Here is a 24,782-nt window from a genome sequence, read left to right on the forward strand (position 1 = left end):
TGCATGGGCAGGCAAGCGTCTTTACCACTAGCGCCACCTGGAAGCGTCACCAGACAGCAAGCAGGAGACGCCTCCCACTTACGTGGGACCACAGGGTTGCAGCCGCCAGAGCTCAGAAGGTGGCCAACGGCACCCCCCCACCATGTACAAGCCCCAGCCGTGCGTCTGGGGGATGTGAGGGGCACAGAAGGGCTTGTGGGTCCGAGCAGAGCTGCAAAGCCAGTCCTGGGCCCACACAGCTGCAGGACATCCAGCATCGTGTCTGAATTGTGGATAATTTATAGGACAGGGACCCACGGGGCTGCACATTCCCAAGGAGAAGAATCCTGGTCAAGCGTCAGGGTTGGTCCGCACTGCGCTGGGAACCAGGAACATGAGCTCTCAGAGATAGCTGCAGTAGTTGCAGAAGCTTGTAGACTCCCCACCTTCTCAGAGGTTGAGGTCCTGCTCACGGGGCGGCCAAGACCGAGACCACCAGGGTCTCTTTCCAAGTCTGCCCAGCACTGCCCCCCTTCCCGAGTGGAGGTGAGAGCGGAACTCTGAAAGTAGCCTGAGTTAAGGAAGTCCCAACATCGTTTGGAATTCAAAGAAAGAACTCAGGAAGAAGTAACTCCTGAAATGGGCATTGTGATGGCTCAGTGGGAAAGAATCTGTCTGCCGATGCAAGAAACGTGGGTTTGATCCCTGGGTCGGGAAGATCCCCAAGAGAAGAAAATGTCAACCCGCTCCAGTATTCTGGTCTGGAGAATCCCATGGACCGAGGAGCCTGGCGGGCTATAGTCCATGGGGTCACAGAGAGTCGGACACGGCTGAGCAACTCACACACAGATGCTAAAATTCCCATCAGAGAGGAAGAAGTTACCTATTTGATGGTCATGGGCTCTCAGACCTACTGGTGCCCGAGGGCGGGTAACATCAACCCCTGTGACCCCACCCTGTCACCTCACCCTCAGTCAGAGGGCCCATGCACGAGCTGACCACAGACCCCCGAACGTCCCTCCACCACCTGGCCTTTCAAGATGCTGAGGCTTCCCTGGTGGCTCAGCAGGAAAGGCCACCTGCCATAAAAATGCAAGAGATAACGGGTTCGATCCCTGACCTGGGAGGATCCCTTGGAGCAACTAAAGCCTTGTGGGCCACAGCTGCTGAGCCCAGGGCCTGCAACTCCTGAAGCCCACGCACCCTAGAACCCGTGGTCTGCAAGAGGAGCGGGTGACAGGCAAGACGGACAGGGATCTCCAAACGGAGGTACTAGGCTGCCAGTCAGACGTTTTTTTCTCTTTCCCTTAAGCGGCAGGAGACAAACTACAGTGACAGATATTTTTCTGCCTTCTCTGTGCAAAACCAAAAGGTTTCTTTTAAAATTCTGTGTTGCCGTGATGACACCTGGTTCCACCTGACGTTAACTCTTCTCGAACCTTGAGCTGACCAATGCATTTTCTTAGGGAAATGTTTGTCTTAAGCTATGTGAATGAACTATGTATCTACCCTACATTCTGATTTCTTCAAGTCGGTTCTGCCTAAGACTCAGAACCGATACTGCTGCTGCTGCTGCTGCTAAGTCGCTTCAGTCGTGTCCGACTCTGTGCGGCCCCAGAGACGGCAGCCCACCAGGCTCCCCCGTCCCTGGGATTCTCCAGGCAAGAATACTGGAGTGGGTTGCCGTTTCCTTCTCCAATGCGTGAATGTGAAAAGTGAAAGTGAAGACGCTCAGTCATGTCCGAGTCTTAGTGACCCCATGGGCTGCAGCCCACCAGGCTCCTCCGTCCCTAGGATTCTCCAGGCAAGAACACTGGAGTGGGGTGCCATTGCCTTCTCTGTCAGAACCGATAAGGGCTCAGCAAACCAGTATGTTTTATTCACACACTGTGCTCCTAATCCATGTTAATGAAACTATCTATTTGCTTGGAAACTTGCCCTTCTTCAAGATTCAGGTCAACTGTTTAATGGCCCGGGATGGCTCACGTGGTGCCAATGTTATCTCAAAATGTGTCTTGCGGGGGAGGGGCCTGGTGCCTCTCTCTGAGTTTTGAGACACCTCCTTTCTCTAATTAGCAGACTGCTAGCAGCTGTATAACATCCAGCTAAAGACTAGCAGGGGGGCAGTCTCTCTGCCCCCTTCTGATGTCTATCTCACATGCTTTCTCTATCTCTTCATACTTTGATAAAACTATATTACAGAAAAGCTCTGAGCAACCAAGCCTTATCACTGGCCACAGATTGAATTCGTCTCCTCCAGAGGCCAAGAATCCCGACGTCTTTCACGGCTCAGCAGCAACCTTTCAAGGAAAAGCCACAGCAATGGGAAGCCTGCAAACCACGGGTAGAGCAGACCCCGCTCACCGCCCTGAGAAGCACCCTGTGTGCAGCAAACAAGACCCAGACATTAATAAATGAATTTAAATTTTAAAAATGTAAAACGCTTTGCCAAAATCCAGCGGGCAGTTCAGGGTCTTTGGAGCACACACTGACCACCCTCGTCGCCTGGGGCCTCCAATAGACACGACACTTTCTTCAGCACGACCTGGGGTCTGCAGACTCACTTTACTGCGTGGGGGGGAAAGACTTGGCTTTGGTTCAGTGATAGTTTCAGCCTTGCTGCCCAAAGCAACTGGAAAGGAAAGCCCTCCTCTCGCTTGGAAAGACTGTCGAAGAGAACGCATAACCTGGTGAGCTCGGCTCAACTTGGGGGAACGGACGTCGGATGAACCTGAAGCGGACCTCAAGTGACGGGGGGTCAGCCCGGTAGCTTTTTGACTAAGCTGTCCTTAGAAGCCACGGGACCTTTCTGGTGGCTCCGATAGTAAATGAATCTGCTTTCAACACAGGAGGCCTGGGTTTGATCACTGGGTCGGGAAGATTCCCCCTTGGAGAAGGGGATGGCAACCCACTCCAGCATTCTTGCCTGCAGAATGCCACGGGCAGAGGAGCCTGGCGGGCTACAGCCCATGGGGTTGCAGGCAGTTGGACCCAACTAAGCAACTAATGCTATTACTACTCCCATGAGCCATAGACGGCCCCCAGCCGGATGGTTAAACATCGGCGTACGGGACAGAATTAACAGTCACAGGGAGCAGGCTACACGGACGCAGAAGCAAGATGTGTCCGGAGACAGATGCGGGCTGCTTCTCCAACCAGACGGGCTGCACGGACTCAGATTTTTGTCCCAGAAAAGAAGGCAAATGGCAGAAAACACCTCGTGCTGGGGGAGCACGGGGAAGCGGTGCCCACTGGGGCTTACCACACTTCTTGGTCAGATGGCGCGTATGTTTATCAATGCATTTTACGTTCCTCAACAACAGAAACAGAATCGAAAGGAACAGGAGTACCCTCTCACACTAGCTGATGGGTACGGACATGGATGCAGCTACCACAAGAACAGCAAGCGAGTTCCTCAAGAAAAAAAACTAAAAACAGAGCCACCATATCAGCCTGCAATCCCACTCCTGGGCATATGTATCTGGGGAAAACGATAATTCTAAAAGATAGGTGCGTCCCAGTGTTCACTGGAGCACGGATCACAATAGCCGAGACATGGAAACACGCTAAGTGTCCATCAGAAGAGGGCTGGATAAAAAAAGCGGCGGTGCATACACGTGCAACGGAGTGTCACTCAGCCACGAAAAGGGATGGCATAACACCACTTGCAGCAAGACGGACGACGACCCTAGAGATGATCGCACCGAGCGAGACAGATCAGAAGGACAGACACCATCGGGTGTCACTTCCATGTGACATCTAAAAAACACGGTACAAATGAATTCAGTTACAAGACAGAAGCAGGCGTAGGAGACAAACGTTTGGTTCCACAGGGCAAAGGGGAGCAGGGACAGATGAGCAATTTGGGACTAACAGGTACCTACTACTATTTTATAGACTACTATTTCATAGACTACTGTATATAAAATAAGAAACAAGGAGCTACCTCATAGCACGGGGACTAAATTCAGTGTCTCGCAATAACCTATAGTGGGAAGGACTATGAAAAAAGAATATGCTCATATGGATAGATGACCGGTCAGTTCAGTTCAGTCGGTTCAGTTCAGTCGCTCAGTCGTGTCCGACTCTTTGCGACCCCATGAATCGCAGCACGCCAGGCCTCCCTGTCCGTCACCAACTCCCAGAGTTCACTCAAACTCACGTTCATCAGGTCGGTGATGCCACCCAGCCATCTCATCCTCGGTCGTCCCCTTCTCCTCCTGCCCCCAATCCCTCCCAGCATCAGAGTCTTTTCCAATGAGTCGGCTCTTCGCACGAGGTGGCCAAAGTAGGTAGATGTTAAAGCGAATCAGAAGGCATCACAGAATGATATAGTACTTCACTGTATTTGAAGAATTACACATAAATAATTTGAATACATACACACACACAATGGAATATTACTCAGTCATAAACAAGAACAAACTTTGGCGACCTCTCACAATACAGATGGACTCGGAGGGTATCACATCTAGTGACATAAATCACAAACAGAGAAATAGCATGTTACCACCTGTATGCAGAATCTAAAATATTTAATGAATAAATATATCAAAAAGAAACAGACTCCCAGATGGCGAGAACCAACTAGTGATTCCACTGGGGGAAGGGTATAGGGAAGGTCAGGATGAGGGGCAGAGATTAAGAGATACAAACTAGTACATTAAGAGATACAATGTGTCTGACTCTTTACAGTCGTTGGGATTCTCCAGGCCAGAATACTGGAGTGGGTAGCCTCTCCGTTCTCCAGGGGAACTTCCCAACCCAGGGATTGAATTCAGGTCTCCCGCACTGTAGGCAGATTCTTTACCAGCTGAGCCACCCGGGGAAGCCCATCGGAAAAGCAGCCCAAAGCCATGTTCTCCGCACGCTTGGCTGTTTGCTTCCCCGAGCCTCGGTGAGAAGCAGCCGTGTCTCTCAGACCCAAAATGACATCAACAGGGACCAAGGGAGCATGCAGACTTGATCAAGACTCAAAATGTGAATGCCTGCCCCTCCCCACCTCCCACAAGTCACACCCCCCCGGGGGAAGGACAGGAAGAAAAAGCGGTCGTGATGAGCTGAGGCGGTCCTCCGGGGAAGCTGGATGGACAGGCCCCCCGCCCCGTTCTCCGTCCAGAGGCTGGCCACGACTGAGATGCTACCACAGGACTCCGCTGATCCCAGGCCGGGGGACCACTCAGGAAGACCTCCCCGCCCTCTCCCCGCCAGATCACAACTGTTGTGACCGCCTCGCTTTACAAGGGCTTCAAGACACAGCTCCTGGGGCTCCCCGGCTACCTCCACCCACGTCGTCCACCAGCAAATCAGCCCGACATCCCACGACCAGGGGCCAGGAACACATCCTCAGCCCCTTCACTCAAAACAAGCATGTACAACCGTGATCTATGCTTCCTTTCAGCCCAGTCCTGCCATCCTCCTAGGGGCTGCTTGGGATAAAGGAAACAGTACCCTTCCACACACAAGGGGAAAAAAAAAAAAGGGAGCATCTGAGAATCGTGACTTCATTGTGACTTTACTGAACATGGGACAAACACCACTTAGAGGAAGCACAGAATCAGGATTTTGATGGCAAGACCTGGGAGCGCGAAACACACTCCGTTTCCTGGAAGCGGAGTCCTGGGCAGACCCAGATAAGACACGTCCATGACAGTTAGCGGCCGTGTCTTCTCGAGAAGTTCTGGATGCCGGCAATGACGTTTTATCTGAGACATTCACGGACATGTTCCACTTTTGTGTTCGATGGAGAAAGCTCTGAAAGTGGCAGGTTTTCATGCCTGAAAAAGGGCCCATTTAAGCTCAAAATGAAATAATTTGATGTCTGATGTGGCATCCCCGAGCCACCCTGGATTAGAGGCAACCCATAAAACACAGAAAAGGACAAAGAGGATGGATGCTGACCTCCGAGGCTGTTTCTGGGGTAGCTTGTTTTCTTAAAAGAAAGGAGAGCGAGGGAGGGAGCAGGGAAAGATTGGAGGAGATGGAAAAAACCTGGACACCCTGGGGGTACACGTGGTCCATGCTCACCGTGTGAAGGCTCAGGACAGACGTGGGCACACTGCTGTATTTAACGTGGAGAACCAGCAAGGACCTGCTGGACAGCACAGGGAACTCTGCTCAATACTCTGTAATAACCTTACAGTTCCCGGGGGGAAGGGTGGGGGAAGGGACAGTCAGGGAGTCTGGGGTGGACATGGACACACTGCTGAATTTAACACAGAGAACCAGCAAGGACCTGCTGGACAGCACAGGGAACTCTGCTCAATACTCTGTAATAACCTTATGGTTCCTGGGGGGAAGGATGAGGGGAAGGGACAGTCAGGGAGTCTGGGGTGGACATGGGCACCCTGCTGTATTTAACATAGAGAACCAGCAAGGACCTGCTGTCCAGCACAGGGAACTCTGCTCAATCCTCTGTAATAACCTTATGGTTCCCGGCGGGGAAGGGCGGGGGAAGGGATAGATAGGGAGTCTGGGATGGACATGGGTACCCTGCTGTATTCAACATGGAGAACCAGCAAGGGCCTGCTGTCCAGCACAGGGAACTCTGCTCAATCCTCTGTAATAACCTTATGGTTCCCGGGGGGAAAGGGTGGGAGAAGGGTTGGGGGAGGGATAGTCAGGGAGTCTGGGATAGAGATGGACACTCTGCTGCATTTAACTTGGAGAACCAGCAAGGGCCTGCTGGACAGCACAGGGAGCTCTGCTCAGTGTCACGTGGCAGCCTGGATGGGAGGGGAGTTTGGGGGAGGATGGATACGTGTGTGAGTGTGGCTGAGTCCCTTTGCTGTCCACCAGAAACCGCCACAGCATTGTTAATTGGGGATTGTTGCTGTAGACTTGCTCAGTCATCTCGCTCTCTGTGACCCCAGGGACCGTAGCCCCGCCAGGCTCCTCTGTCCATGGGATTCTCCAGGCAAGAATACTGGAGTGGGTTGCCATGCCCTCCTGCAGCGGATTTTCCCCAACCCAGGGATCGAACCCAGGTCTCCTGCCTTAGCAGGCAGGTTCTTTACCACGGAGCCCCCTGGGAAGCGTCTTTGAAGCATCGGGTCGCGCAAACACCACCTCGACAACACAAGAGCCAGGGAACCTGGCAAGGACCGTGAATTCGGGGAAGGGAGGGGAGGGGAAAAACCAAAAACCAAAAAACACTCGTGGGTGGCAGAAAAGAAACCACGCCCAGGATCTCTTTTTCGGCTTTTTTATAAGCGATGGCACCACGGGCTGAGGGTAACGTGTTTCATCACGCCTTGAAGACAGGGCGGGTGGCTAAAGCGTGTCTCCAGGTTCCCTGGTAATTGACAAGGTAGGCGTGCTGCTTGACGGACCGACGGGGCTAACAGCCGCGGATGGTGCCCGGGGCGCGGGTGCGGCGTGCAGGTGGCGCTCGGGGGGAGGTGGGCTTTGGGGAACACGGAAGGGGCTTTCGTCCTCAGCGGCCCCCTGATTAACATGTGTCCCTGATTCACCCCAAACCCTCCCTGGCGTGACAACATGGGACACTGCAGGTACGGAATTAACAGAGGGGAGTCAGAACGCCCCCGCCGGCCATGCTAGCGTCGGGGGCGTTGAGATTGGTGATCCGATGGGCGGACGCCGCCGGTTTTTACAAGTCATTTCTTTCCCTGTTCCTGGGATACAAGGGGGTCCCCCCCCCCCCACACCGCTGCCGCCCCCTGCAGAAAAAACACTTCACTTCTTTTCACCAGGTTTGGACTACTCAGGAGCCTCGTCTCTCTCTCCTCTGTGGACCACCCAGAGTCCGTCTCTCTCGTCTGTGGACCACGCAGAGTCCGTCTCTCTTGTCTGGGACCACCCAGAGTCCATCTCTGTCCTCTGTGGACCATCCAGAGTCCGTCTTTGTCCTCGGGCATCCAAAGTCTGTCTGTCATGTCTGGGACCACCCAGAGTCCATCTCCCTTCTCTGGACCACCCAGAGTCCACGTCTGCCCTCTGGGGCACGTACACACACACACACACACACACACACACCCCAAAAATCCCTGTCCCTCTTCGGCTGGATTCCCGCCTTTCCAGCAGCAGTGCGCCCACCCGCGCTGGGGTGGCGGGGGCGTCAGTCCCGACAGCCAGGCATCCACACGGGTACCGCCCCCCGGCGCGCGGCTGCGCACCGCCCCCGCCCCTGCGGGCGCCCGCCAGCCCCCGCCCCGGCTACACGAAGCTGCCATCCCGGACGCCGAAGAAGCCGGCGTGGGCCGCCTCGCCGGGCGCGAAGGCCTGCTCCTGGTCCAGGCCCCACTCGGCCTCGTCTTCGTCCTCCAGCTCGGCGTCGGCGCCGCCGCGCGCATTCTCGTACAGGAACACCTGCTCGTCCACGTGCGCGGGGGCCAGGCGGTTGCGCTTGGCGCTCACCACGGTGGCGCGCGAGCCGAAGAGGCGCTCGGGGCCGACGCGCGTGGCCGCCACAGCCCAGTACTTTTGCAGCACCTTGGGCAGCACCGGGAACAGCGCCAGGCGGTCCGACCACCACTTGAGCGGGTCCTCGTTGAGCCCCAGGGGCTTCTGCGACTTGAAGTTGCTCAGCTCCTCCACCACCTGGGCGTGCCGCTCCTCCTGGTCCTCCACGCCCCCGGTGGGGCAGAAGATCTCGGCCAGCATGTCGTTGATGACGCTGGCGGGCGGCGGGGTGGGCGAGGGCGCCGGCTTCTTGGCCGGCGGCGGCTCCTCAGGCGGCGTGGCCGCCTTGTCCTCGGACGCGCGGTAGGCGCCGTCTTTGACTTTCTCCAGGAGGCCCTTGGCCTCCTCCAGCACACGGTTCTCCACCTGCTGCCGCTCGAAAGTGGAGAGGAACGGCAGCCTCTTGTAGCGCGGGTCCAGGAAGGTGGCCACGTTGAGGAAGAGGTCGATCTCGGGGCTGTCCTGGTAGGTCTTGGCGAGCTCCTTGGCGATCACCTCCTTCGCCATGCTGATCTCCTTGGGGTCCGTCTCCTTGGGGTTGAGCGTCGTGTTCAGAAGCATATGGAGCAGCGGCTTCACCATGCTGATGGTGGGGTGCTTGGAGGCCGACAGCATCTCGGCCACCTGCCGGAAAGGCTGCAGCAGCTCCACCAGGCCCTCGATGGTGGCCCACTCGGCGGCCTCCAGCATCAGGTGGTGGTTGTTGGTGTCCTCCAGCAGGACCCCGGCGATGGCAAACTGCTGCTCCTTGAGGCGCTGCAGCATGGCAAGCGTGCTGCCCCACCAGGCCACGCGGTTGCTCACCAGCGTGCAGGGCGCCGCGTTCTGCTGCCTCTGCTTCTCGTGGAGCATTGCCATGGCCACGGACGACTGCTGGAAGTACGCCACCAGCTTGGCGCAGCGGCCCAGCAGCGCGCCCAGCTTGGGCAGCCGGAAGGCCTGGCGGATGGCCGCGTCGAAGGTGTGGCCGAGGCACGGCATGTGCACCGGGATGTCGAGCAGAGAGCAGGCCTGCGCCAGGTCCTTGCCGCGGTCCGTGGTGGCGCCGAAGACCTTGGCGTGGACGCCCCACTCGATGAACGCTTCGTAAAGGACGCGCGTGATGGTCTCGGCCGCGTTCTCCTCGGGCACCTCGAAGGTCTTGAGGCAGCGGGAGCCCACCGCCAGCCCGTGGGGGGCCGCGCGGCCCAGGAAGTGTGCCGACAGCGTCACGTACGTGCGGTTCTGGGTCTGGCTGCGCCACAGGTCGGTGGAGACGCCGCACCAGGCGGCGTCCGCCAGCTCCTTGAGCACCGCCTCCCGCACGGCGCCATAGCGCTCGGGGATGGCCTTGCCGGAGAAGAACTTTCGGCCCGGCAGCTCGTAGCGCGGCTCGGCGGCCTTCAGCAGCGCCCTGAACGTGGGCTCGTCGACGATGGAGGCCGGGTAGAGGCCCTCGCAGATGAGGCCCATGACGGCGGCGGTGAGCTCCTGCTGCTTGCGGCTCTCGTGGCCGTGCGCGCCGGCCTTGGCGGCCAGCGGCTCCGGGGCGCCGCCGGGCTGCGCGGGGTCCGGCTTCAGCTTGGAGAAGGCGCTGGCGAAGGCCTCGCGCATCTGTTCCGTGTTGCTCTTGACGAACTCGCAGAACTCGTCGGGGTGGTTCTTCTCCAGGTGGTAGGACAGGTTGGAAGTGTTGCCCGAGTAGGCGATCTGGGCCATGCATATGCGACAGTAAATCTTTTTCCACTGCAGGATACAGCCCTCCGCGTTCGTGTCGAAGCCGAAGTAGCGCCACACTTTGCTCTTGGCGCGCGGGTGCGCCACCAGCTTGAGGTCGCTCTGCCCGCCCTCCAGGCTCTTGCACTCCATCGCGCCGCCCCCGGCTGGGCCTCCGCTCATTCGGGACGACCTGCCGAGAAGCAGCAGAACAAAGAGCGTGAGAAGACGCCCCGGCTCCGCCTGGCCAGCCGGTGGGGCGGGGCGGGGGCGGGGAGCGGGGTGGCTCCGGAAACGAGGGTGCATGGAAGTGGGGACCAACCCCGAGGCCGCTGCTCTAGCTGGTGGCAAAGCAGCGAGGGCTCAATCTGAAAAGCGAGCAGCTGTTCCATCCAGGTGCGTCGGAGACATGCGTTTATTGATTTTTTTTTTTTTTTTTTTTTTTAGTGTTTCCATCCTCTTTGGACTCCTCATGACAGCTCTTTCCTCACCTGAGCTGCTGTTATTACGTCCTGTTCTGGGAAATAAACCAGCCCCGCAAACAAGCAGGTGGGTCTGTTCCCCAGGCAGCCCCCACAGTTCCCAAACACCCCCTTGCCAGGTCAAGAGGACCCACGTCCCCCACTCCTAAAGACTTCTGGTCAGGACGCAGGCGTGTCAAAGGCCACCAAGAAAACTGGCCCAGATAAGAGCAGGACAGGTGGAGCTTCTCAGGCAGGCACTCTGCATCCCTTGTGGCTCACCTGGTCAAGAATCCGCCTGCAACGCAGGAGACCCCTGGTTGGATGCCTGGGTCGGGAAGATTCCCTAGAGAAGGGATAGGCTACCCACTGCAGTATTCTTGAGCTTCCCTGGTGGCTCAGCTGGTAAAGAACCTGCGTGCAATGCAGTGCAGGAGACCCCTGGGTCGGGAAGATCCCCTGGGGAAGCAATAGGTTACCCACTCCAGTATTCTTGGGCTTCCCTGGTGGCTTAGATGGTAAAGAATCTGCCTGCAATGCAGGAGAGCCCCGATTGGATGCCCCGGTCGAGAAGATCCCATAGAGAAGGTATGGGCTACCCACTGCAGTATTCTTGAGCTTCCTTGATAGCTCAGCTGGTAAAGAACCTGCGTGCAATCCAGGAGACCCCTGGGTCGGGAAGATACCTTGGAAAAGGGATAGGCTACCCACTGAAGTATTCTTGAGCTTCCCTGGTAGCTCAGCTGGTAAAGAATCTGCGTGCAGTGCAGTGCAGGAGACCCCTGGGTCGGGAAGATACCCTGGAGAAGGGACAGGCTACCCACTCCAGTATTCTTGGGCTTCCCTGGTGACTCAGCTAGTAAAGAACCTGCCTGCAATGCAGGAGACCCCCGATTGGAAGCCCCGGTCGAGAAGATCCCATAGAGAAGGGACAGGCTACCCACTGCAGTATTCTTGGGCTTCCCTGGTGGCTCACCTGGTCAAGAATCCGCCTGCAATGCAGGAGACCCCTGGGTTGGGAAGATCCCCTGGAAAAGGAGTAGGCTACCCACTACAGTATTCTTGGGCTTCCCTGGTGGCTCAGCCGGTAAAGAACTTGCCTGCAATGCAGGAGAACCCCCATTGGATGCCCTAGTCGAGAAGATCCCATACAGAAGGGATAGGCTACCCACTGAAGTATTCTTGAGCTTCCTTGATAGCTCAGCTGGTAAAGAACCTGCATGCAATGCAGGAGACCCCTGGGTCGGGAAGATCCCCTGGGGAAGCAATAGTTTACCCACTCCAGTATTCTTGGGCTTCCCTGGTGGCTTAGATGGTAAAGAATCCGTTTGCAATGCAGGAGACCTGGGTTCGATCCCTGGGTTGGGAAGATCCCCTGGAAGGGGGCATGGCAACCCACTCCAGTATTCTAGCCTGGACAATCCCCATGGACAGAGGAGTCCGGCAGGCTGATGTCCACGGGGTCGCAAAGAGTCAGACACGACTGCGGGACTAAGCATGTACAAGCAGATGCGAGGCTGGCAGACCAGCATTCAAGTTTTTTTTTCAAATTTTATGTTTTTCAATGATGCCTTTCTGTCCACAATGAGGTATCACCTCACCCCCGTCACACTGGCTTTCATGAAAAAAAAAAAAAAAACACAAGTAACAAAGGTTGGCAAGGATGTGCAGAAAAGGGGCCCCTTCCTACACTGTTGGCGGGAATGTGAACTGGTGCAGCCACTATGCAGAACAATACGGACGTCCTTTTAGACACTAAAAACACAGCTCCCGTACGATCCTGCCATCCCATTCCTGGGCATGATATCCAGACAAAACTGCAATTCAAAAAGATGCACGCGCTTCAGTGTTCATTCCAACACTATTCTAAATAGCCAAGACACGGAAGCAACCATGAGTGTCCATCAACAGAGGATTGGATACAGGGCAGGTGGTACGTGTATACAGCGGAATATGACTCAGCCGTGAGAAGGAATTAACTAATGCCACTTGCCGCAACATGGACGGACCTAGAGATCATCGTACGGAGCGGAGTTAAGAAAGTGGAAGGCAAACAGCGCTATGATTCTTAGTTATACAGGCAATCCAATAAAAAATATATTAAAAAAAAAATAGGGAATATGGGGACTTTGCTGGTGGTCCGGTGGCTAAGACGCCAAGCTTCCAATGCAGGGGGCCTGGGTTCCATCCTTGGTCAGGGAACTGGGTCCCACATGTCACAACTGAAGACTGCATATTGCAACGAAGACACAAGGCAGCCAAATAAATATATACACACATATATATGAAACTAGTGAGGCTCACAAAACGGAAGCAGACTCACAGAGCTAGAGAACCGAGTCATTGGAGAAGACGTGGATGCTGCGAAAGACTGAGGGCAGGAGGAGAAGGGGACGACAGAGGATGGGATGGTTGGATGGCATCACCCACTCGGTGGACATGAATCTGAGCAAACTCCGGGAGATGGTGAAGGACGGGGAAGCCTGGCGTGCTGCAGTCTATGAGGTCGCAGAGTCAGGCATTACTGAACAATGATGACATCAACGATAACTGCATGAAAATATTAGAAAGAGGACTTTTGTACTTTGCAGGCTCTATTTTTCCTCCCCAGGGGCATCTGGGGATGGATGCCAGACTGGGGCAGGAAGGGAATTCTACGTCCCTGGAATGTCTCAGAATGCCCCCCGCCTCATGGCCACTAACACCTGGACACTGCGAAGCCAACCAGCCGTGGTGCTGCCAGTCAGAGGGCCGGGACCCCCACAAGGCAAGCTGAGTTTTCTTAAGAGGTGTCAGGGGACCTCCCTGGGCACCGAGTGGTTGAGGCTCCACGCTCGCAGGGGGGACGTGTGAGTCCCCTGTTTTATAGACAGCAGCTCCACCTCTGTTTCATGCGTAGCAGGAGGCACAGGTTGGATCCGTGCGCGCGGAACTAGGATCCTGCATGCGGTCCAGAAACATACAAAAAAAAGACTGTATCAAGAAAACATTAAAGGTGTCTGTTACTCGCAGACAGAAAACTTACCGCTACCAAAGCGGAAGGAGGAGAGAGAGATTAGGAGTTTGGGATTAACAGATACACACGGCTGTATATAAACTAGGTAACTAACAAGGACCTATGTACTGTCTACAACAGGAAACTGTATCCGTTACAGGCTTCCCTGGTAGCTCAGCTGGTAAAGAATCCGCCTGCAGTGTGGGAGACCTGGGTTCAATCCCTGGATTGAGAAGATCCCCTGGAGAAGGGAAAGGCTACCCACTCCAGTATTCTTGGGCTTCCCTGGTGGCTCAGCTGGTAAAGAATCCGCCTGCAGTGTGGGAGACCTGGGTTCAATCCCTGGATTGAGAAGATCCCCTGGAGAAGGGAAAGGCTACCCACTCCAGTATTCTTGGGCTTCCCTGGTGGCTCAGCTGGTAAAGAATCCGCCTGCAGTGTGGGAGACCTGGGTTCAATCCCTGGATTGAGAAGATCCCCTGGAGAAGGGAAAGGTTACCCACTCTAGTATTCTAGCCTGGAGAATCCCATGGGCTGTATAAGTCCATGGGGTCTCAAAGAGTCAGACACGACTGAGTGACTCTCACTTTCCGACTATATATAAACTAGATGACTGACAGGGACCTAGTTACCGTATATAACAGGAAAGTATATTCATTATACAATTATATATCCAGATAACGATATAATACACTACGATCATCTTGCTGTAATGGAAAAGAATATGAATATATGTGTGTGTCCAACTGAATCACTTTGCTGTGTGCATGAAACTAACACAGCCCTGTAAATCAAATAAACAGCAATTTGTTAAAAAAAATTATTTAATGAAAACAAATTTAAAAAGGTGTCTGTTAAATCTGCAAGCTTCCAGTCTCCTGTTGTTGTCTGGTCTCTCATTCGTGTCCGACTCTCTGCGACCCCATGGACCGCAGCACGCCAGGCTTCCCTGTCCTTCACCATCTCCCGGGCTTTGTTCAAGCTACTATACAGCACTCACAGTTAAGTCACAAACTGCAGCCACCAGGCATTTTCTGAGTGTTGGCTCAAATGTTCAAAACTCAGTAACGACAGTGGGCTGAAAAAGCACCCTCCACTGAAAATTCATGTCCTCCCAAAGCCTCAGAAGTGGCTTTGTCCTCAGAAGAGTCCTCAGAAGAGGACATTACATGGAAATAAGTTATCTGCAGACATGATGGAGTGAAGCTCTGAGATGAGGTTCCGCCTGGATGGGGGTGGCCTTAAACCCAAGGACAAGGTCCTTATAAGACATAGAAGAGGAGAGACACGGACGCAGCAGAGAAGCCACGTGGAGACGGAGGCGGAGACGGGAGGGAGGCGGCCGCCAGCCCAGGGACGGACGCCCGGAGCTCAGAAGCCGGAAGAGGCGGGGAGGACCCTCCCCTGGAGCCTCGGGACAGAGCTCAGCCCTGGGACCCTGAGAGCTCAGACGTCTGGTCCCCAGGGCTGGGGGAGGACGGATGCTTCTGGTTTGAAGTCACTGGTCTCTGATCCTTGGTCCCGGGGACCCCACGCACTGTCCCAGTGGAAAGCAAGCCTGAATCTAATGCTAGGAGTGGGGGGCGCCTGGGCCTGGGAAAGGCGGTCCCCTAGAGCGAGGGGATCCTCGCAGCAGGCACCACAGCGGGGCTCTGGAATGGAGCTCTTCCGTCCTACATGGGTAATGCGATTCACTGTCATCAGACTTTCTTACTACGTGTTCATCGTGATGCCAACCACGACGAACGATCGGAGCTGTCGGGCTGAAGGCGGTCTGAGGTCCGTGGTCCTGCAGAAAGCATCGTGACAAAGCAATGGCCTAAGGAGGCACCGCCCATGGGGGGTCTCCCCCTTGCAGTTTCGTGACCACTGGGCAAATAGTGGCAGGATTCCCCGAGGCCCCCTAGGAAGATGGGGACACTGGAAGGCACTTTCTTTGTTTTTGGTTTTTTTTTTCCCCACTCTGCTTTTACTTGGCCTTTCTCTGAGGTCAACCAGGCTGAGCATCTTTTCAAGTTTATCTGTTGGCCACCTGTCTGTCTTCTTGGGAGAAATGTCAGCTCAAAATGTCCACTGAGGTCCTCTGGGTATTTTTAATTGGGTTGCATGCTAAGTCGCTTCAGTCATGTCCGACTCTCTGGGACCCCACGGGCTGTAGCCCGCCAGGCTCCTCTGTCTGTGGGATTCTCTAGGCAAGAATACTGGGGTGGGTTGCCATGTCCTTCTCCAGGGGACTTCCCTGAACCAGGAATCGAACCTGCATCCTTACGTTTCCTGCACCGCCAGGCGAGTTCTTTACCACTGAGTCACCTTAAACGCCCAAATAATTGGGTGATTTGGGGGGCTTTTTTATGTTTGAGTGCATGAGCTGTTTATGTTATTTTGGATAAAAACCGCTTATGAAGTCATGCATGCGTGCTCAATTGCTAAGGCATGTCCGACTGTTTGCAACCTCACAGACCGTAGCCTGCCAGGCTCCTCCGTCCATGGGGATTCTCCAGACAAGAATACTGGAGTGGGTTGCCATTTCCTCCTCCAGGGGAATCTTCCTGACCCAGGGATCCAATCCAGGTCTCCTGTATCTCCTGCACTGCATACAGATTCTTTACCCCTGAGCCCCCTGGGAAGGCCATTATCAGTCACATTATTTGTAAAGACTTTCTCCCTTTCCACTGGCTGTCCTTCTGTTTTGCCCAAGGTTCCATTTTCTGTGCAGAAAGCTTTTACGTTGCATTTGGTTCCATTTGGTCATTTCTGCTTTTATTTCCCTTGCTGCAAGACACAGGACCACAAAGGTACAGCTAAGAATTAAGTCAAATTACTCTGTTCCTGCGTCTGCTCCTACGAGTCTTATGGTTTCCAGAGTCTTACGTTTAGGTCTTTAATCCATTTTGAGTCTTGGGGTTTTTTTGTTTATTTTTTTTTTTTCGGGCTGCCCTGGGTCTTCACTGCCGAGTGAAAGCTTTTCCTAGTCGTGGTGAGTGGCAGCTGCTGTTCAGCTGCGGCACGTGGGCTTACAAGCTACGTGGCGTGATCCCCAGAGCAGGGATCAAGCTGGTGTCCCCCGCATGGCAAGGCAGATTCCTGCCCACGGGCCCCTCCGCGAAGCCCCTGGCGTTCATTTCCGCGCGTGGCGTTCGCGCGTACCCCGCCTCCTTTGTTTTCTCCGTAGCTGTCCAGTCGCGTGTGATGGGTTGGAGCGCACACACTGACCACACCGGAGCCACAGCGAGACGTGCACGGTCCACGGCCGCGTTCAGAGTCAGGAATGAAGGTTCCGTCCAAGCAGCCTCCACGCCGAGCACGTCTCACAGGGCAACCCTAGCATCTCTCGGGGGGAAACCGTCGCCCAGATGCTACCCGGGGCCTGGGGAGCTCTTGCCTTTGCTCACAGCAGTGGCACCAGCCAGACTGTCCACAAACACAACGACCATGTCCCAAGATGAAGGATGAAGTCAGTGAGTGGAGGGCCAGCATCACTCAGCTCCACGGGGACTTCCAGAATTCAGCAAGAACCGAAAGCAGCAACTGCGCTCCCTGATTTGGTATTTATTTTCGGAGAAAATAGTTGTATTTTTTTTGTTAGGTGGGAAAAAAAAAAAAATTACTGGAAATAACATATAAGCAGCTTGTTGTTTTTTGTTGGGTTGAAAAAAATGTTACTAGGGATCACATGTAAGTGACTTCTTATTTTTCGCTGGGTAAAAAAAAAAAAGTGTTACTGGGAATAACATGTAAGCAGTTTGTTATTTTTCGACGGGTAAAAGGAAGAGAAATTAAAGTGTTGGGCTTCCCACGTGGCTCAGTGGTAACGAACCCACCTGCTAATATGCAGGAGACGCGGATTCGATCCCTGGGTCAGGAAGATCCCCTGGAGGAGGAAACGGCAGCCCACTCCAGGATTCTTGCCTGGAGAATCCCCTGGACAGAGCAGCCTGGTGGGCTACAGTCCACCGGGTCACAAAGACTTGGTTATGACTCAGCAACAAGAAAGCAATGTCACTGGGAATAACATGTAAGTGTCTTGTTAACGTGATCTGAAATACACAATGTAGTTTTCCGTGTTGACCATTTAAACTTTTTTTTTCACTTACCGCATATGAAAAAAGCTCCTCATGCTTTTGCAAGATGGAATCTATAATATGCTAGAATAATAAAGGAGTTCTCAGGGCTGGCAATGTTACATTAGCTGTGGAGTAGCTCTGTGTTTCTCCTACATTTCAAAAAAAAAAAAAAATGCAACTGTGGCCCCTCCCTGGGAGAAAACTGTATTTCCCGATAAAAGATAAAAAAAAAAACCATAACCACAATACCATGACCACAGCTAAGCAACTGTGACAAGAATTTCTCAACATCATCAAAAAAAAATTTAAGTTTTAACTGTATTAACATGTAACTGAATAGGATCCATATAGAAGAGCAAAAGCCACCTACAACCAAAGCTCTTGGGGAAGGGGGGAGTCCTCATTTCTTTTTAAGGCTAAAAAAGAGGCAAAGATCAACCAAATTATGGTTTTGCCTCCCTGGAGCTCCCAACTATTTATATGCACGCAAAACCAACCAGATGTTACTTCCTCTTGACAGACTTTTTAAAAAATCCTACAGTTTGAAAACTAGAATCCGCCCTCAAATGGCTGCCTAAATGGGCCAGCTGACCTCTGTTCTTGAGCTGGACAGTCAGTCCGTCAGCAGAAGTCCATTTTGCAGACCAAAGTCCATTTTGAAGATCAGAAGGCCTGACTCCTATTTGCAACAGAACTTTTTTTTTTCCCGTGGTTATTGTTCATCATGGATTTTTTTGCATCAAGTCTTTTTTGAAAAAAAAATGGGGGGGGGCCATGCCTGAGGCACGGAAGAGCTGAGTTCCGCAAACGCAGATGGAAGCTGCACCCCCTGCCGTGGAAGCAAGGAGCGTTAAGCGTGCGACCTCCAAGGGAGTCCCTGAAACAGGATTCTCACGGGAAAATCTGTGTGGCACCCTTATTTTCTTGGGCTCCAAAACACCACAAATGGTGACTGCAGCCATGAAATTAAGAGGCTCTTGCTCCTTGGAAGAAAAGCTATGACCAATCTAGACTGCGTATTGAAAAGCAGAGACATCACTTTGCTGACAAAGGTCTGTCTAGTCAAAGCAATGGTTTGACTAAAGAATGGCTGCTTTTGACCTGTGGTGCTGGAGAGGGCTCTTGAGAGCCCCTTGGACTGCAAGGAGGTCCAACCAGTCCATCCTAAAGGAAATCAGTCCTGAATACTCATTGGAAGGAATGATGCTAAAGCTGAAACTCCAGTACTTTGGCCACCTCATGCGAAGGGTTGACTCATTGGAAAAGGCTCTGATGCTGAGAGGGATTGGAGGCAGGAGAAGGGGACGACCGAGGATGAGATGGCTGGATGGCATCACCGACTCGATGGACAAGAGTTTGAGTGAACTCTGGGAGTTGGTGATGGACAGGGTGGCCTGGCGTGCTGCAGTCCATGGGACTGCAGACTCGGACACGACTGAGCGACTGAACAATGAGTTGTAACAGACAATCACCACAGAGAATGTGGAAGTCAGACTCTATTAGAGGAATTCTTCATTTGCCCACATGCGTCTCTAGACACGCATAGACCTCCAGCTGCCATGAGTTTCTCACGCTCTTGTCTGTAGTAATACATTTTAAGGAAAGGTCCCCTTCAGGACTCAGCTCCTTTTTCACGCATCTTCTTCCACCTTGTCACAGAACCCACGGGCGCTCACGCCGCACGCCTTCCCCAGCAGATAAAACATGCAGGGCCATCCCCAATTCCAAAGGGAGGGTCATACACGTGGGAGAGAAGCCTCCATCTTATCACAGTCACGCCGGCAGAAGTTATTCAAGTGCAGTGAACAAGTGCTCCCAGTTTCCCCCCACGAAAAAGATAAGAAACAGCTCACCTCCAGAAAACTCCACATTTGCCCAAGCAAGCCACCATCGAGGGGCTGAGACGACCCACAGACAGATTCACCAGGCATTCAATACCTGACGTGCAATCATTAGCAACCAGCATAAGCAAGGAAGTTTTAAATCTGAAGTGTGATCTGACTTTTCCGGGTGGGTGATCAGAGACCAGAGCAGGGACCGAGGCACAGGGACAGAGAGTGGGCTTGTGGGCACACAGTGGGGGAAGGAGATGGTGGGACGAACTGAGAGAGCGGCGTCGACATATATACACACACGACCGCACATGAAACACACGGAGAGTAGAAAGCTGCTCTGCAGCACCGGCAGCTCAGCTCACGGCTCTGTGATGCCCCGGCGGGTGCCTGGGGGTAGCAGGCAGGCTCAAGAGGGAGGGGATGTATGTAAACCTACAACTGATTCAAGCCGGCTTAAAACTCAACACTCAGAAAAACTAAGATCATGGCATCCGGTCCCATCACTTCTTGGCAAATAGATGGGGAAACAGTGGCTGACTTTATTTTTCTGGGCTCCAACATCACTGCAGATGGTGATTGCAGCCATGAAATTAAAAGACGCTTACTCCTTGGAAGAAAAGTTATGACCAACCTAGACAGTGTATTAAAAAGCAGACATTACGTGGCCAACAAAGGTCCATCCAGTCAAAGCTATGGTTTTTCCAGTCGTCACGTATGGATGTGAGAGTTGGACTGTAAAGCTGAGTGCCAAAGAATGGATGCTTTTGAACTGTGGTGTTGGAGAAGACTCTTGAGGGCCCCTTGGACTGCAAGGAGATCCAACCAGTCCATCCTAAAGGAGATCAATCCTGAATGTCCACTGGAAAGGCTGATGCTGAAGCTGAAACTCCAATCCTTTGGCCACCTGATGTGAAGAACTGACTCACTGGAAAAGACCCTGATGCTGGGAAAGATTGAGGGCAGGAGGAGAAGGGGACGACAGAGGATGAGATGGTTGGATGGCATCACCGACTCAATGGACATGAGTTGGTAAACTCCAGGAGTTGGTGATGAACAGGGAAGCCTGCATGCTGCAGTCCATGGGGTCGCAAAGAGTTGGACACGACTGAGCTACTGAACTGAACTATAGCCAATTCACATTGTTTTCTAGTAAAAACCAACACAACACTCTAAAGCAATTATTCAATTAACAATTAAAAAAAAAAAAAGACCTTTCACAACCAAATGCACTTCAGCAATCATTGCTGTGGTTTGTCATTATCACTTTAAAATATATAAATAAAAAAGTATTTCTGTCACTGAGACCATGCTTGCTCTGCTCTCCACGCCACAGGCCATTGAATCCGAGAGAGAGACTTTAATCAGGGAGCCGGCAGACGAAGAAGATGGCTGGCTAGCACCTCAAAGTGAGCATCTCATTGGGCTCTGGATGCCAGGTTCTTATATAGACCCGAGAGAAAGAAGCCAGGCGGAACTGGAGTCGAAAGGCTGCGTTGAGAGGCAGAGACAGTGGGGAAGTCACGTGAAAGGGTCTTCAGTCTTGCAAGACATCTCCCACGGAGAAATGTCCAGCCTCCCTACAGGGAGTGTCAATCTCATCTATTCACAGGCGGGCAGGGACAAACTCTCTCTTCAGAGCTAAATAAATGCACTTTAAGTGAAAGTCGCTCATTCATTTAGGAATCTTTGCGACCCCAGGGACTGTACCGTCCATGGAATTCTCCAGGCCAGAATACTGGGGTGGGTAGCCTTTCCCTTCTCCAGCAGATCTTCCCAACCCAGGGATGGAACCCAGGTCTCCAGCTCTTCAGGAGGATTCTTTATCAGCTGAGCCACCAGGGAAGCCCCCAAAGGCAATTTATTTGACAGTCAAACAGAGAGGCAGGGTCCTGTGGGCAAGCCACTGAGTATGATTATAATAATAAAGGGGCTCCCCTGGTGGCTCAGACAGCAAAGAATCTGCCTAGAATGCAGGAGACCTGGGTTCGATCCCTGGGTCAAGAAGATCCCCTGGAGAAGGGAATAGCAACCCACTCCAGTATTCTTGCCTGGAAAATCCCATGGGCAGAGGTGCCTGGTGGGCTACAGTCCATGAGGTCGTAAAGAGTCAGACAGGACTGAGCGACTTTTTTTTTTTTCTTTATAATAATAAAAACCAAGTCAAAGAAAATAGCTTCCAACATGGAGTCAGAATTGGTGACTTCCTCCCTGTAATATTTCCACATTAATTATTGTATACTGTGTGCACATTTATATAGGCCATACATACTGTTAAAAAAGAAAACATCTGATGTTTAAAGGCAAAAAACCAGGACTCCCCTGGTGGTCCAATGGTTAAGACTTGGCCACTTCAATATCGGGTTCAATCCTGGGTGGGGTTGCTAAAATCCCTTATGACTCAGGGACCAAAAAACCAGAGAAACATAAAAACAGAAGCAACGCTATAACGAATTCAATAAAGACTTTAGAAATGAAACAAAACAAAACAAAATCTCAGCTAGTCTGCATCTGAACTGGGCCTCTGGGTTACAGTTTATTTAGCTGCATACCTGGGCAAAGTTCAGTGTCTGGCCCGCCAGGATCCTCTGTCTGTGGGACTGTCCAGGCAAGAATACTGGAGTGGGCGGCCATTCCCTTCTCCACGGAATCTTCCCCACCGGGATCGAATCCTGGTCTCCCGCCTTGCAGGCAGACTGTTCGCTGTCTGAGCCCCCAGGGAAGCCCGCAACCTCCCCTGGGTGCTCTGCAACTTAGGGGCAGTGTGGGGCAAACATGGGACTGCTCTTCAGAGCCCTTCACTGTTTACAAGTCAGCCCAGGTGCCAAAGCTGCACTCTGCCTTCCACTCTGCCTTCCTCTGCAGTCTTTTCCAGTCATGCTCCGTGTGCTTTTTAAAAAACAGCACCAAAATGCAATTTATCAGAAAACTAATCGCTTAGCTCAACATAAACCTGCGAGATGTATCTCCCCGGGTGAAGACCCAGGGAGGGTAGGAAAAAAAGTGCTCAGAGCTGCAGGTGTGCAAGGCCTGGGCCCTGCTGGGCCTTCCTGCAGGTGGAGGCACGGGAAGGCATTTGCACAAGCATAGTAACAGCCTTTCTGTTTTTCCACCCCAATCTCCCGGGGGTGGCCAGGGTGGTCAGGGGCGTTACCCACAGGCTGCCGGGTTGGGGCGGGGGGAGGGGGGGGGGCTATGCCAACACCCTTGAAAACCCAGTTGGACTTAAGACTCTCTGTCTCCTCTTACCCCAGATAATAAAGAGAGTCGTTACAAGGTAACGGGACACCGCGCTTCCCAGAGAATACTTTGTTTCCAAAAGTAGCTGTTTTTCTCCTAAAAAAATTGACATGTCATTTACGGCACACAGACCCTAGAGTTATTTTGACACTCTGCAAGTCAAGAACAGACAGAAACACCGGTTTCCTCGATCGAAGTCCTGAGAACACCGAGGTGACCAGACAGACGGAGACTCCCTTCCAGATTGGTGGGGAAAGGAGGTGGGGGGGGTCCCTAATATGCGTGAAGACGCGAATGGGTCCCCGCACCGCCAAGATTGGCCCCCGAGGCTCCGCGCAGGTGGCGCAGGCCAGAGAAACCGGCGGCCACTAAACTGAAGCTCCCCTCTCCAGGGCTCCTAGACCCCCTAGAAGCCGCCTCCAGCCCCTTGGCGCGCCCCCCCACACCGCCCCAGCCCCCCAGTCCCTGCAAACCCGGGCAGGCCCCGTCCTACTGGAGCCCGCGCGGGGCCGGGATCTCGCCCCCCCGCCCCCGCCTCCCTCCGGGATGCGGGTCTGCAGAGCGCAGGGACCCCGGGGTGGGAGGGGGGGGCTCCCGCCGTGGTTGGGGCGCGCACGGATCCCCTGGAGAGACCCCAGCCCCCGGGGCGCTGGGGAGGGCGCGCCTTCCCCCAAGCCGACCCCCGCAGGCCGCCCGGCCCGGCTTCCGGGAGCGCCCGACGCGGCGCGCACGAACCTGCGACCCCCGGGCCAGGGCGCGCGGGACCCCCTGGCCACCCCGGCCCCCGGGGCGCGCGCGGAGCGGGCGGGGCGGCGGGGAGGGCGCGCCTCCTCCCCCCGCCGGGCCGCCCGGGCCTGCTTCCGGGAGCGCCCGACGCGCCCGCCTCCCCGCGCCCCTTCCCAGCTCCGCCCCGAACCTGGGGGTCCTCTGCACGGGCGGAGGGCGCGCCCCGGGCCCGGCGACGCGGGCCCCCGCCAGCCCCCTGCCGCAGCCCCGCCCGCGCCGCGCGGCCCCGGCCCCTCGCCGCCGCTCCCCGGCCGCTGACCTGGCTCCACGAAGCCCCGCACGCAGCGACGCAGCAGCTGCGCCACGACCAGCGCCGCGCCCACCGCGTACACCCGCAGGGCCGCCCGCGCCGCGGACAAAGGCGACATGGCTGCCCCGCCGCCGCCGCCGCCGCTTCCGCGCCGCCGGCCAGACTCGGAGCTCCGGGCCGGACGGCGGAAACGCGCCCGCGCCGGCCCGCCCCGCGCCGCGCCCACGCCCCGCCCCGCGCGCGCGCCCCCGCCTCCCGTCCCGCGCGCGCGCCCCCGACTCCCGCCCCCCGCGCGCCCCCGCCCTGCGCGCCCCCGACTCCCGCCCCCCGCGCGCCCCCGCCCTGCGCGCGCCCCGACTCCCGCCCCCCGCGCGCCCCCGCCCTGAGCGCGCCCCCGACTCCCAGCGTGCCCCCGCCCCTGCTCGCGCCCTGACTCCCGCGCGTGCCCCGACTCCAGCGCCGCGCGCGCGCGCCCCCGACTCTCCCGTGCTCCCCAGCCCCTCCTGCGCGTGCCCCCGTCTCGCGCGCGCGCCCCCGACTCCCACCCCCCCCCCCGCCGAGTGCGCCCGCGCCCCAGCCTCGCCTGCCCGCGCCCCCGACGCCCGCCCCGCGCGCGCCCCCGCCCCCGCGCGTCCCCGACTCTCCCGAGCGCGCCCCCGCCCTGCGCGCGCCCCCGACTCCCGCCCCGAGCGCGCCCCCGCTCCACTGCGCGCACCCCTGCCCCGCGCACGCCCCTGACTCCCACCTCGCGCGCATCCCCGACTCTCCACGCGCGCCTCCGACTCCCCCGCGCGCCCCCGCCCCTCTTGCGCGCGCCCCCGTCTCTAGCGAGCTCGTGCCCCCGACTCCCACCCCCCCCCGAGCGCGCCCCCGCCCCTCCTGCGCGCACCCCAACCTCGCCTGCACGCGCCCCTGACTCCCGCCACGCGCGCGCACCCCCATCCCCTCCGGGACCCCTGTCCGACCCCTGGGGACAAGCACCCCCACCCTGAATGGGGACCTCGGAACTCCTCCCCGTGCATCATAGACCCCAGGGACCCCTGACCAGACCCTGGGATC

At 55.2% G+C, this 24,782-nt stretch overlaps 2 protein-coding genes and 1 non-coding gene across 7 annotated transcripts in view; 1 reads left to right on the forward strand and 2 right to left on the reverse strand.

Moving 5' to 3' along the window:
• The window catches only part of LOC138431368 (polyprenol dehydrogenase), a 222,766-nt gene extending 198,789 nt beyond the window's left edge, over positions 1-23,977 (reverse strand). For 3 of the 4 annotated variants that reach the window (XM_070289533.1, XM_070289534.1, XM_070289535.1), the window contains exon 1: positions 23,733-23,977. In XM_070289533.1, coding sequence (XP_070145634.1) covers positions 23,733-23,841 — 109 coding nt within the window. In that variant the 5' untranslated portion in view covers positions 23,842-23,977. The remainder of the gene's footprint in view (positions 1-23,732) is intronic. The other variant, XM_069573480.2, reaches the window with a different exon arrangement.
• Positions 5,476-23,815, reverse strand: LOC138929696 (E3 SUMO-protein ligase ZBED1-like). Of its 2 annotated transcripts, none has more exons than XM_070289528.1 (2): positions 23,733-23,815; positions 5,476-10,288 (listed from the first exon to the last, which is right to left on the reverse strand). In XM_070289528.1, the coding sequence occupies exon 2, from the start codon at positions 10,276-10,278 to the stop codon at positions 8,155-8,157; it is 2,124 nt and encodes a 707-aa protein (XP_070145629.1). In that variant the 5' UTR covers positions 10,279-10,288; positions 23,733-23,815; the 3' UTR covers positions 5,476-8,154. The 2 variants fall into 2 exon arrangements, with proteins under 2 accessions (XP_070145629.1, XP_070145628.1); XM_070289527.1 differs by lacking the exon at positions 23,733-23,815 and adding an exon at positions 23,423-23,442.
• On the forward strand, positions 17,645-17,772 carry LOC138431544 (small nucleolar RNA U109). Its single transcript, XR_011253721.1, has one exon. It is a non-coding gene; the product is annotated as a small nucleolar RNA U109 (small nucleolar RNA).
• Positions 23,978-24,782: the final 805 nt, after the last annotated feature.

This window comes from Ovis canadensis, chromosome Y (genome assembly GCF_042477335.2).
Source record: "Ovis canadensis isolate MfBH-ARS-UI-01 breed Bighorn chromosome Y, ARS-UI_OviCan_v2, whole genome shotgun sequence".
In the NCBI taxonomy this organism is placed as follows: Eukaryota; Metazoa; Chordata; class Mammalia; order Artiodactyla; family Bovidae; genus Ovis; species Ovis canadensis.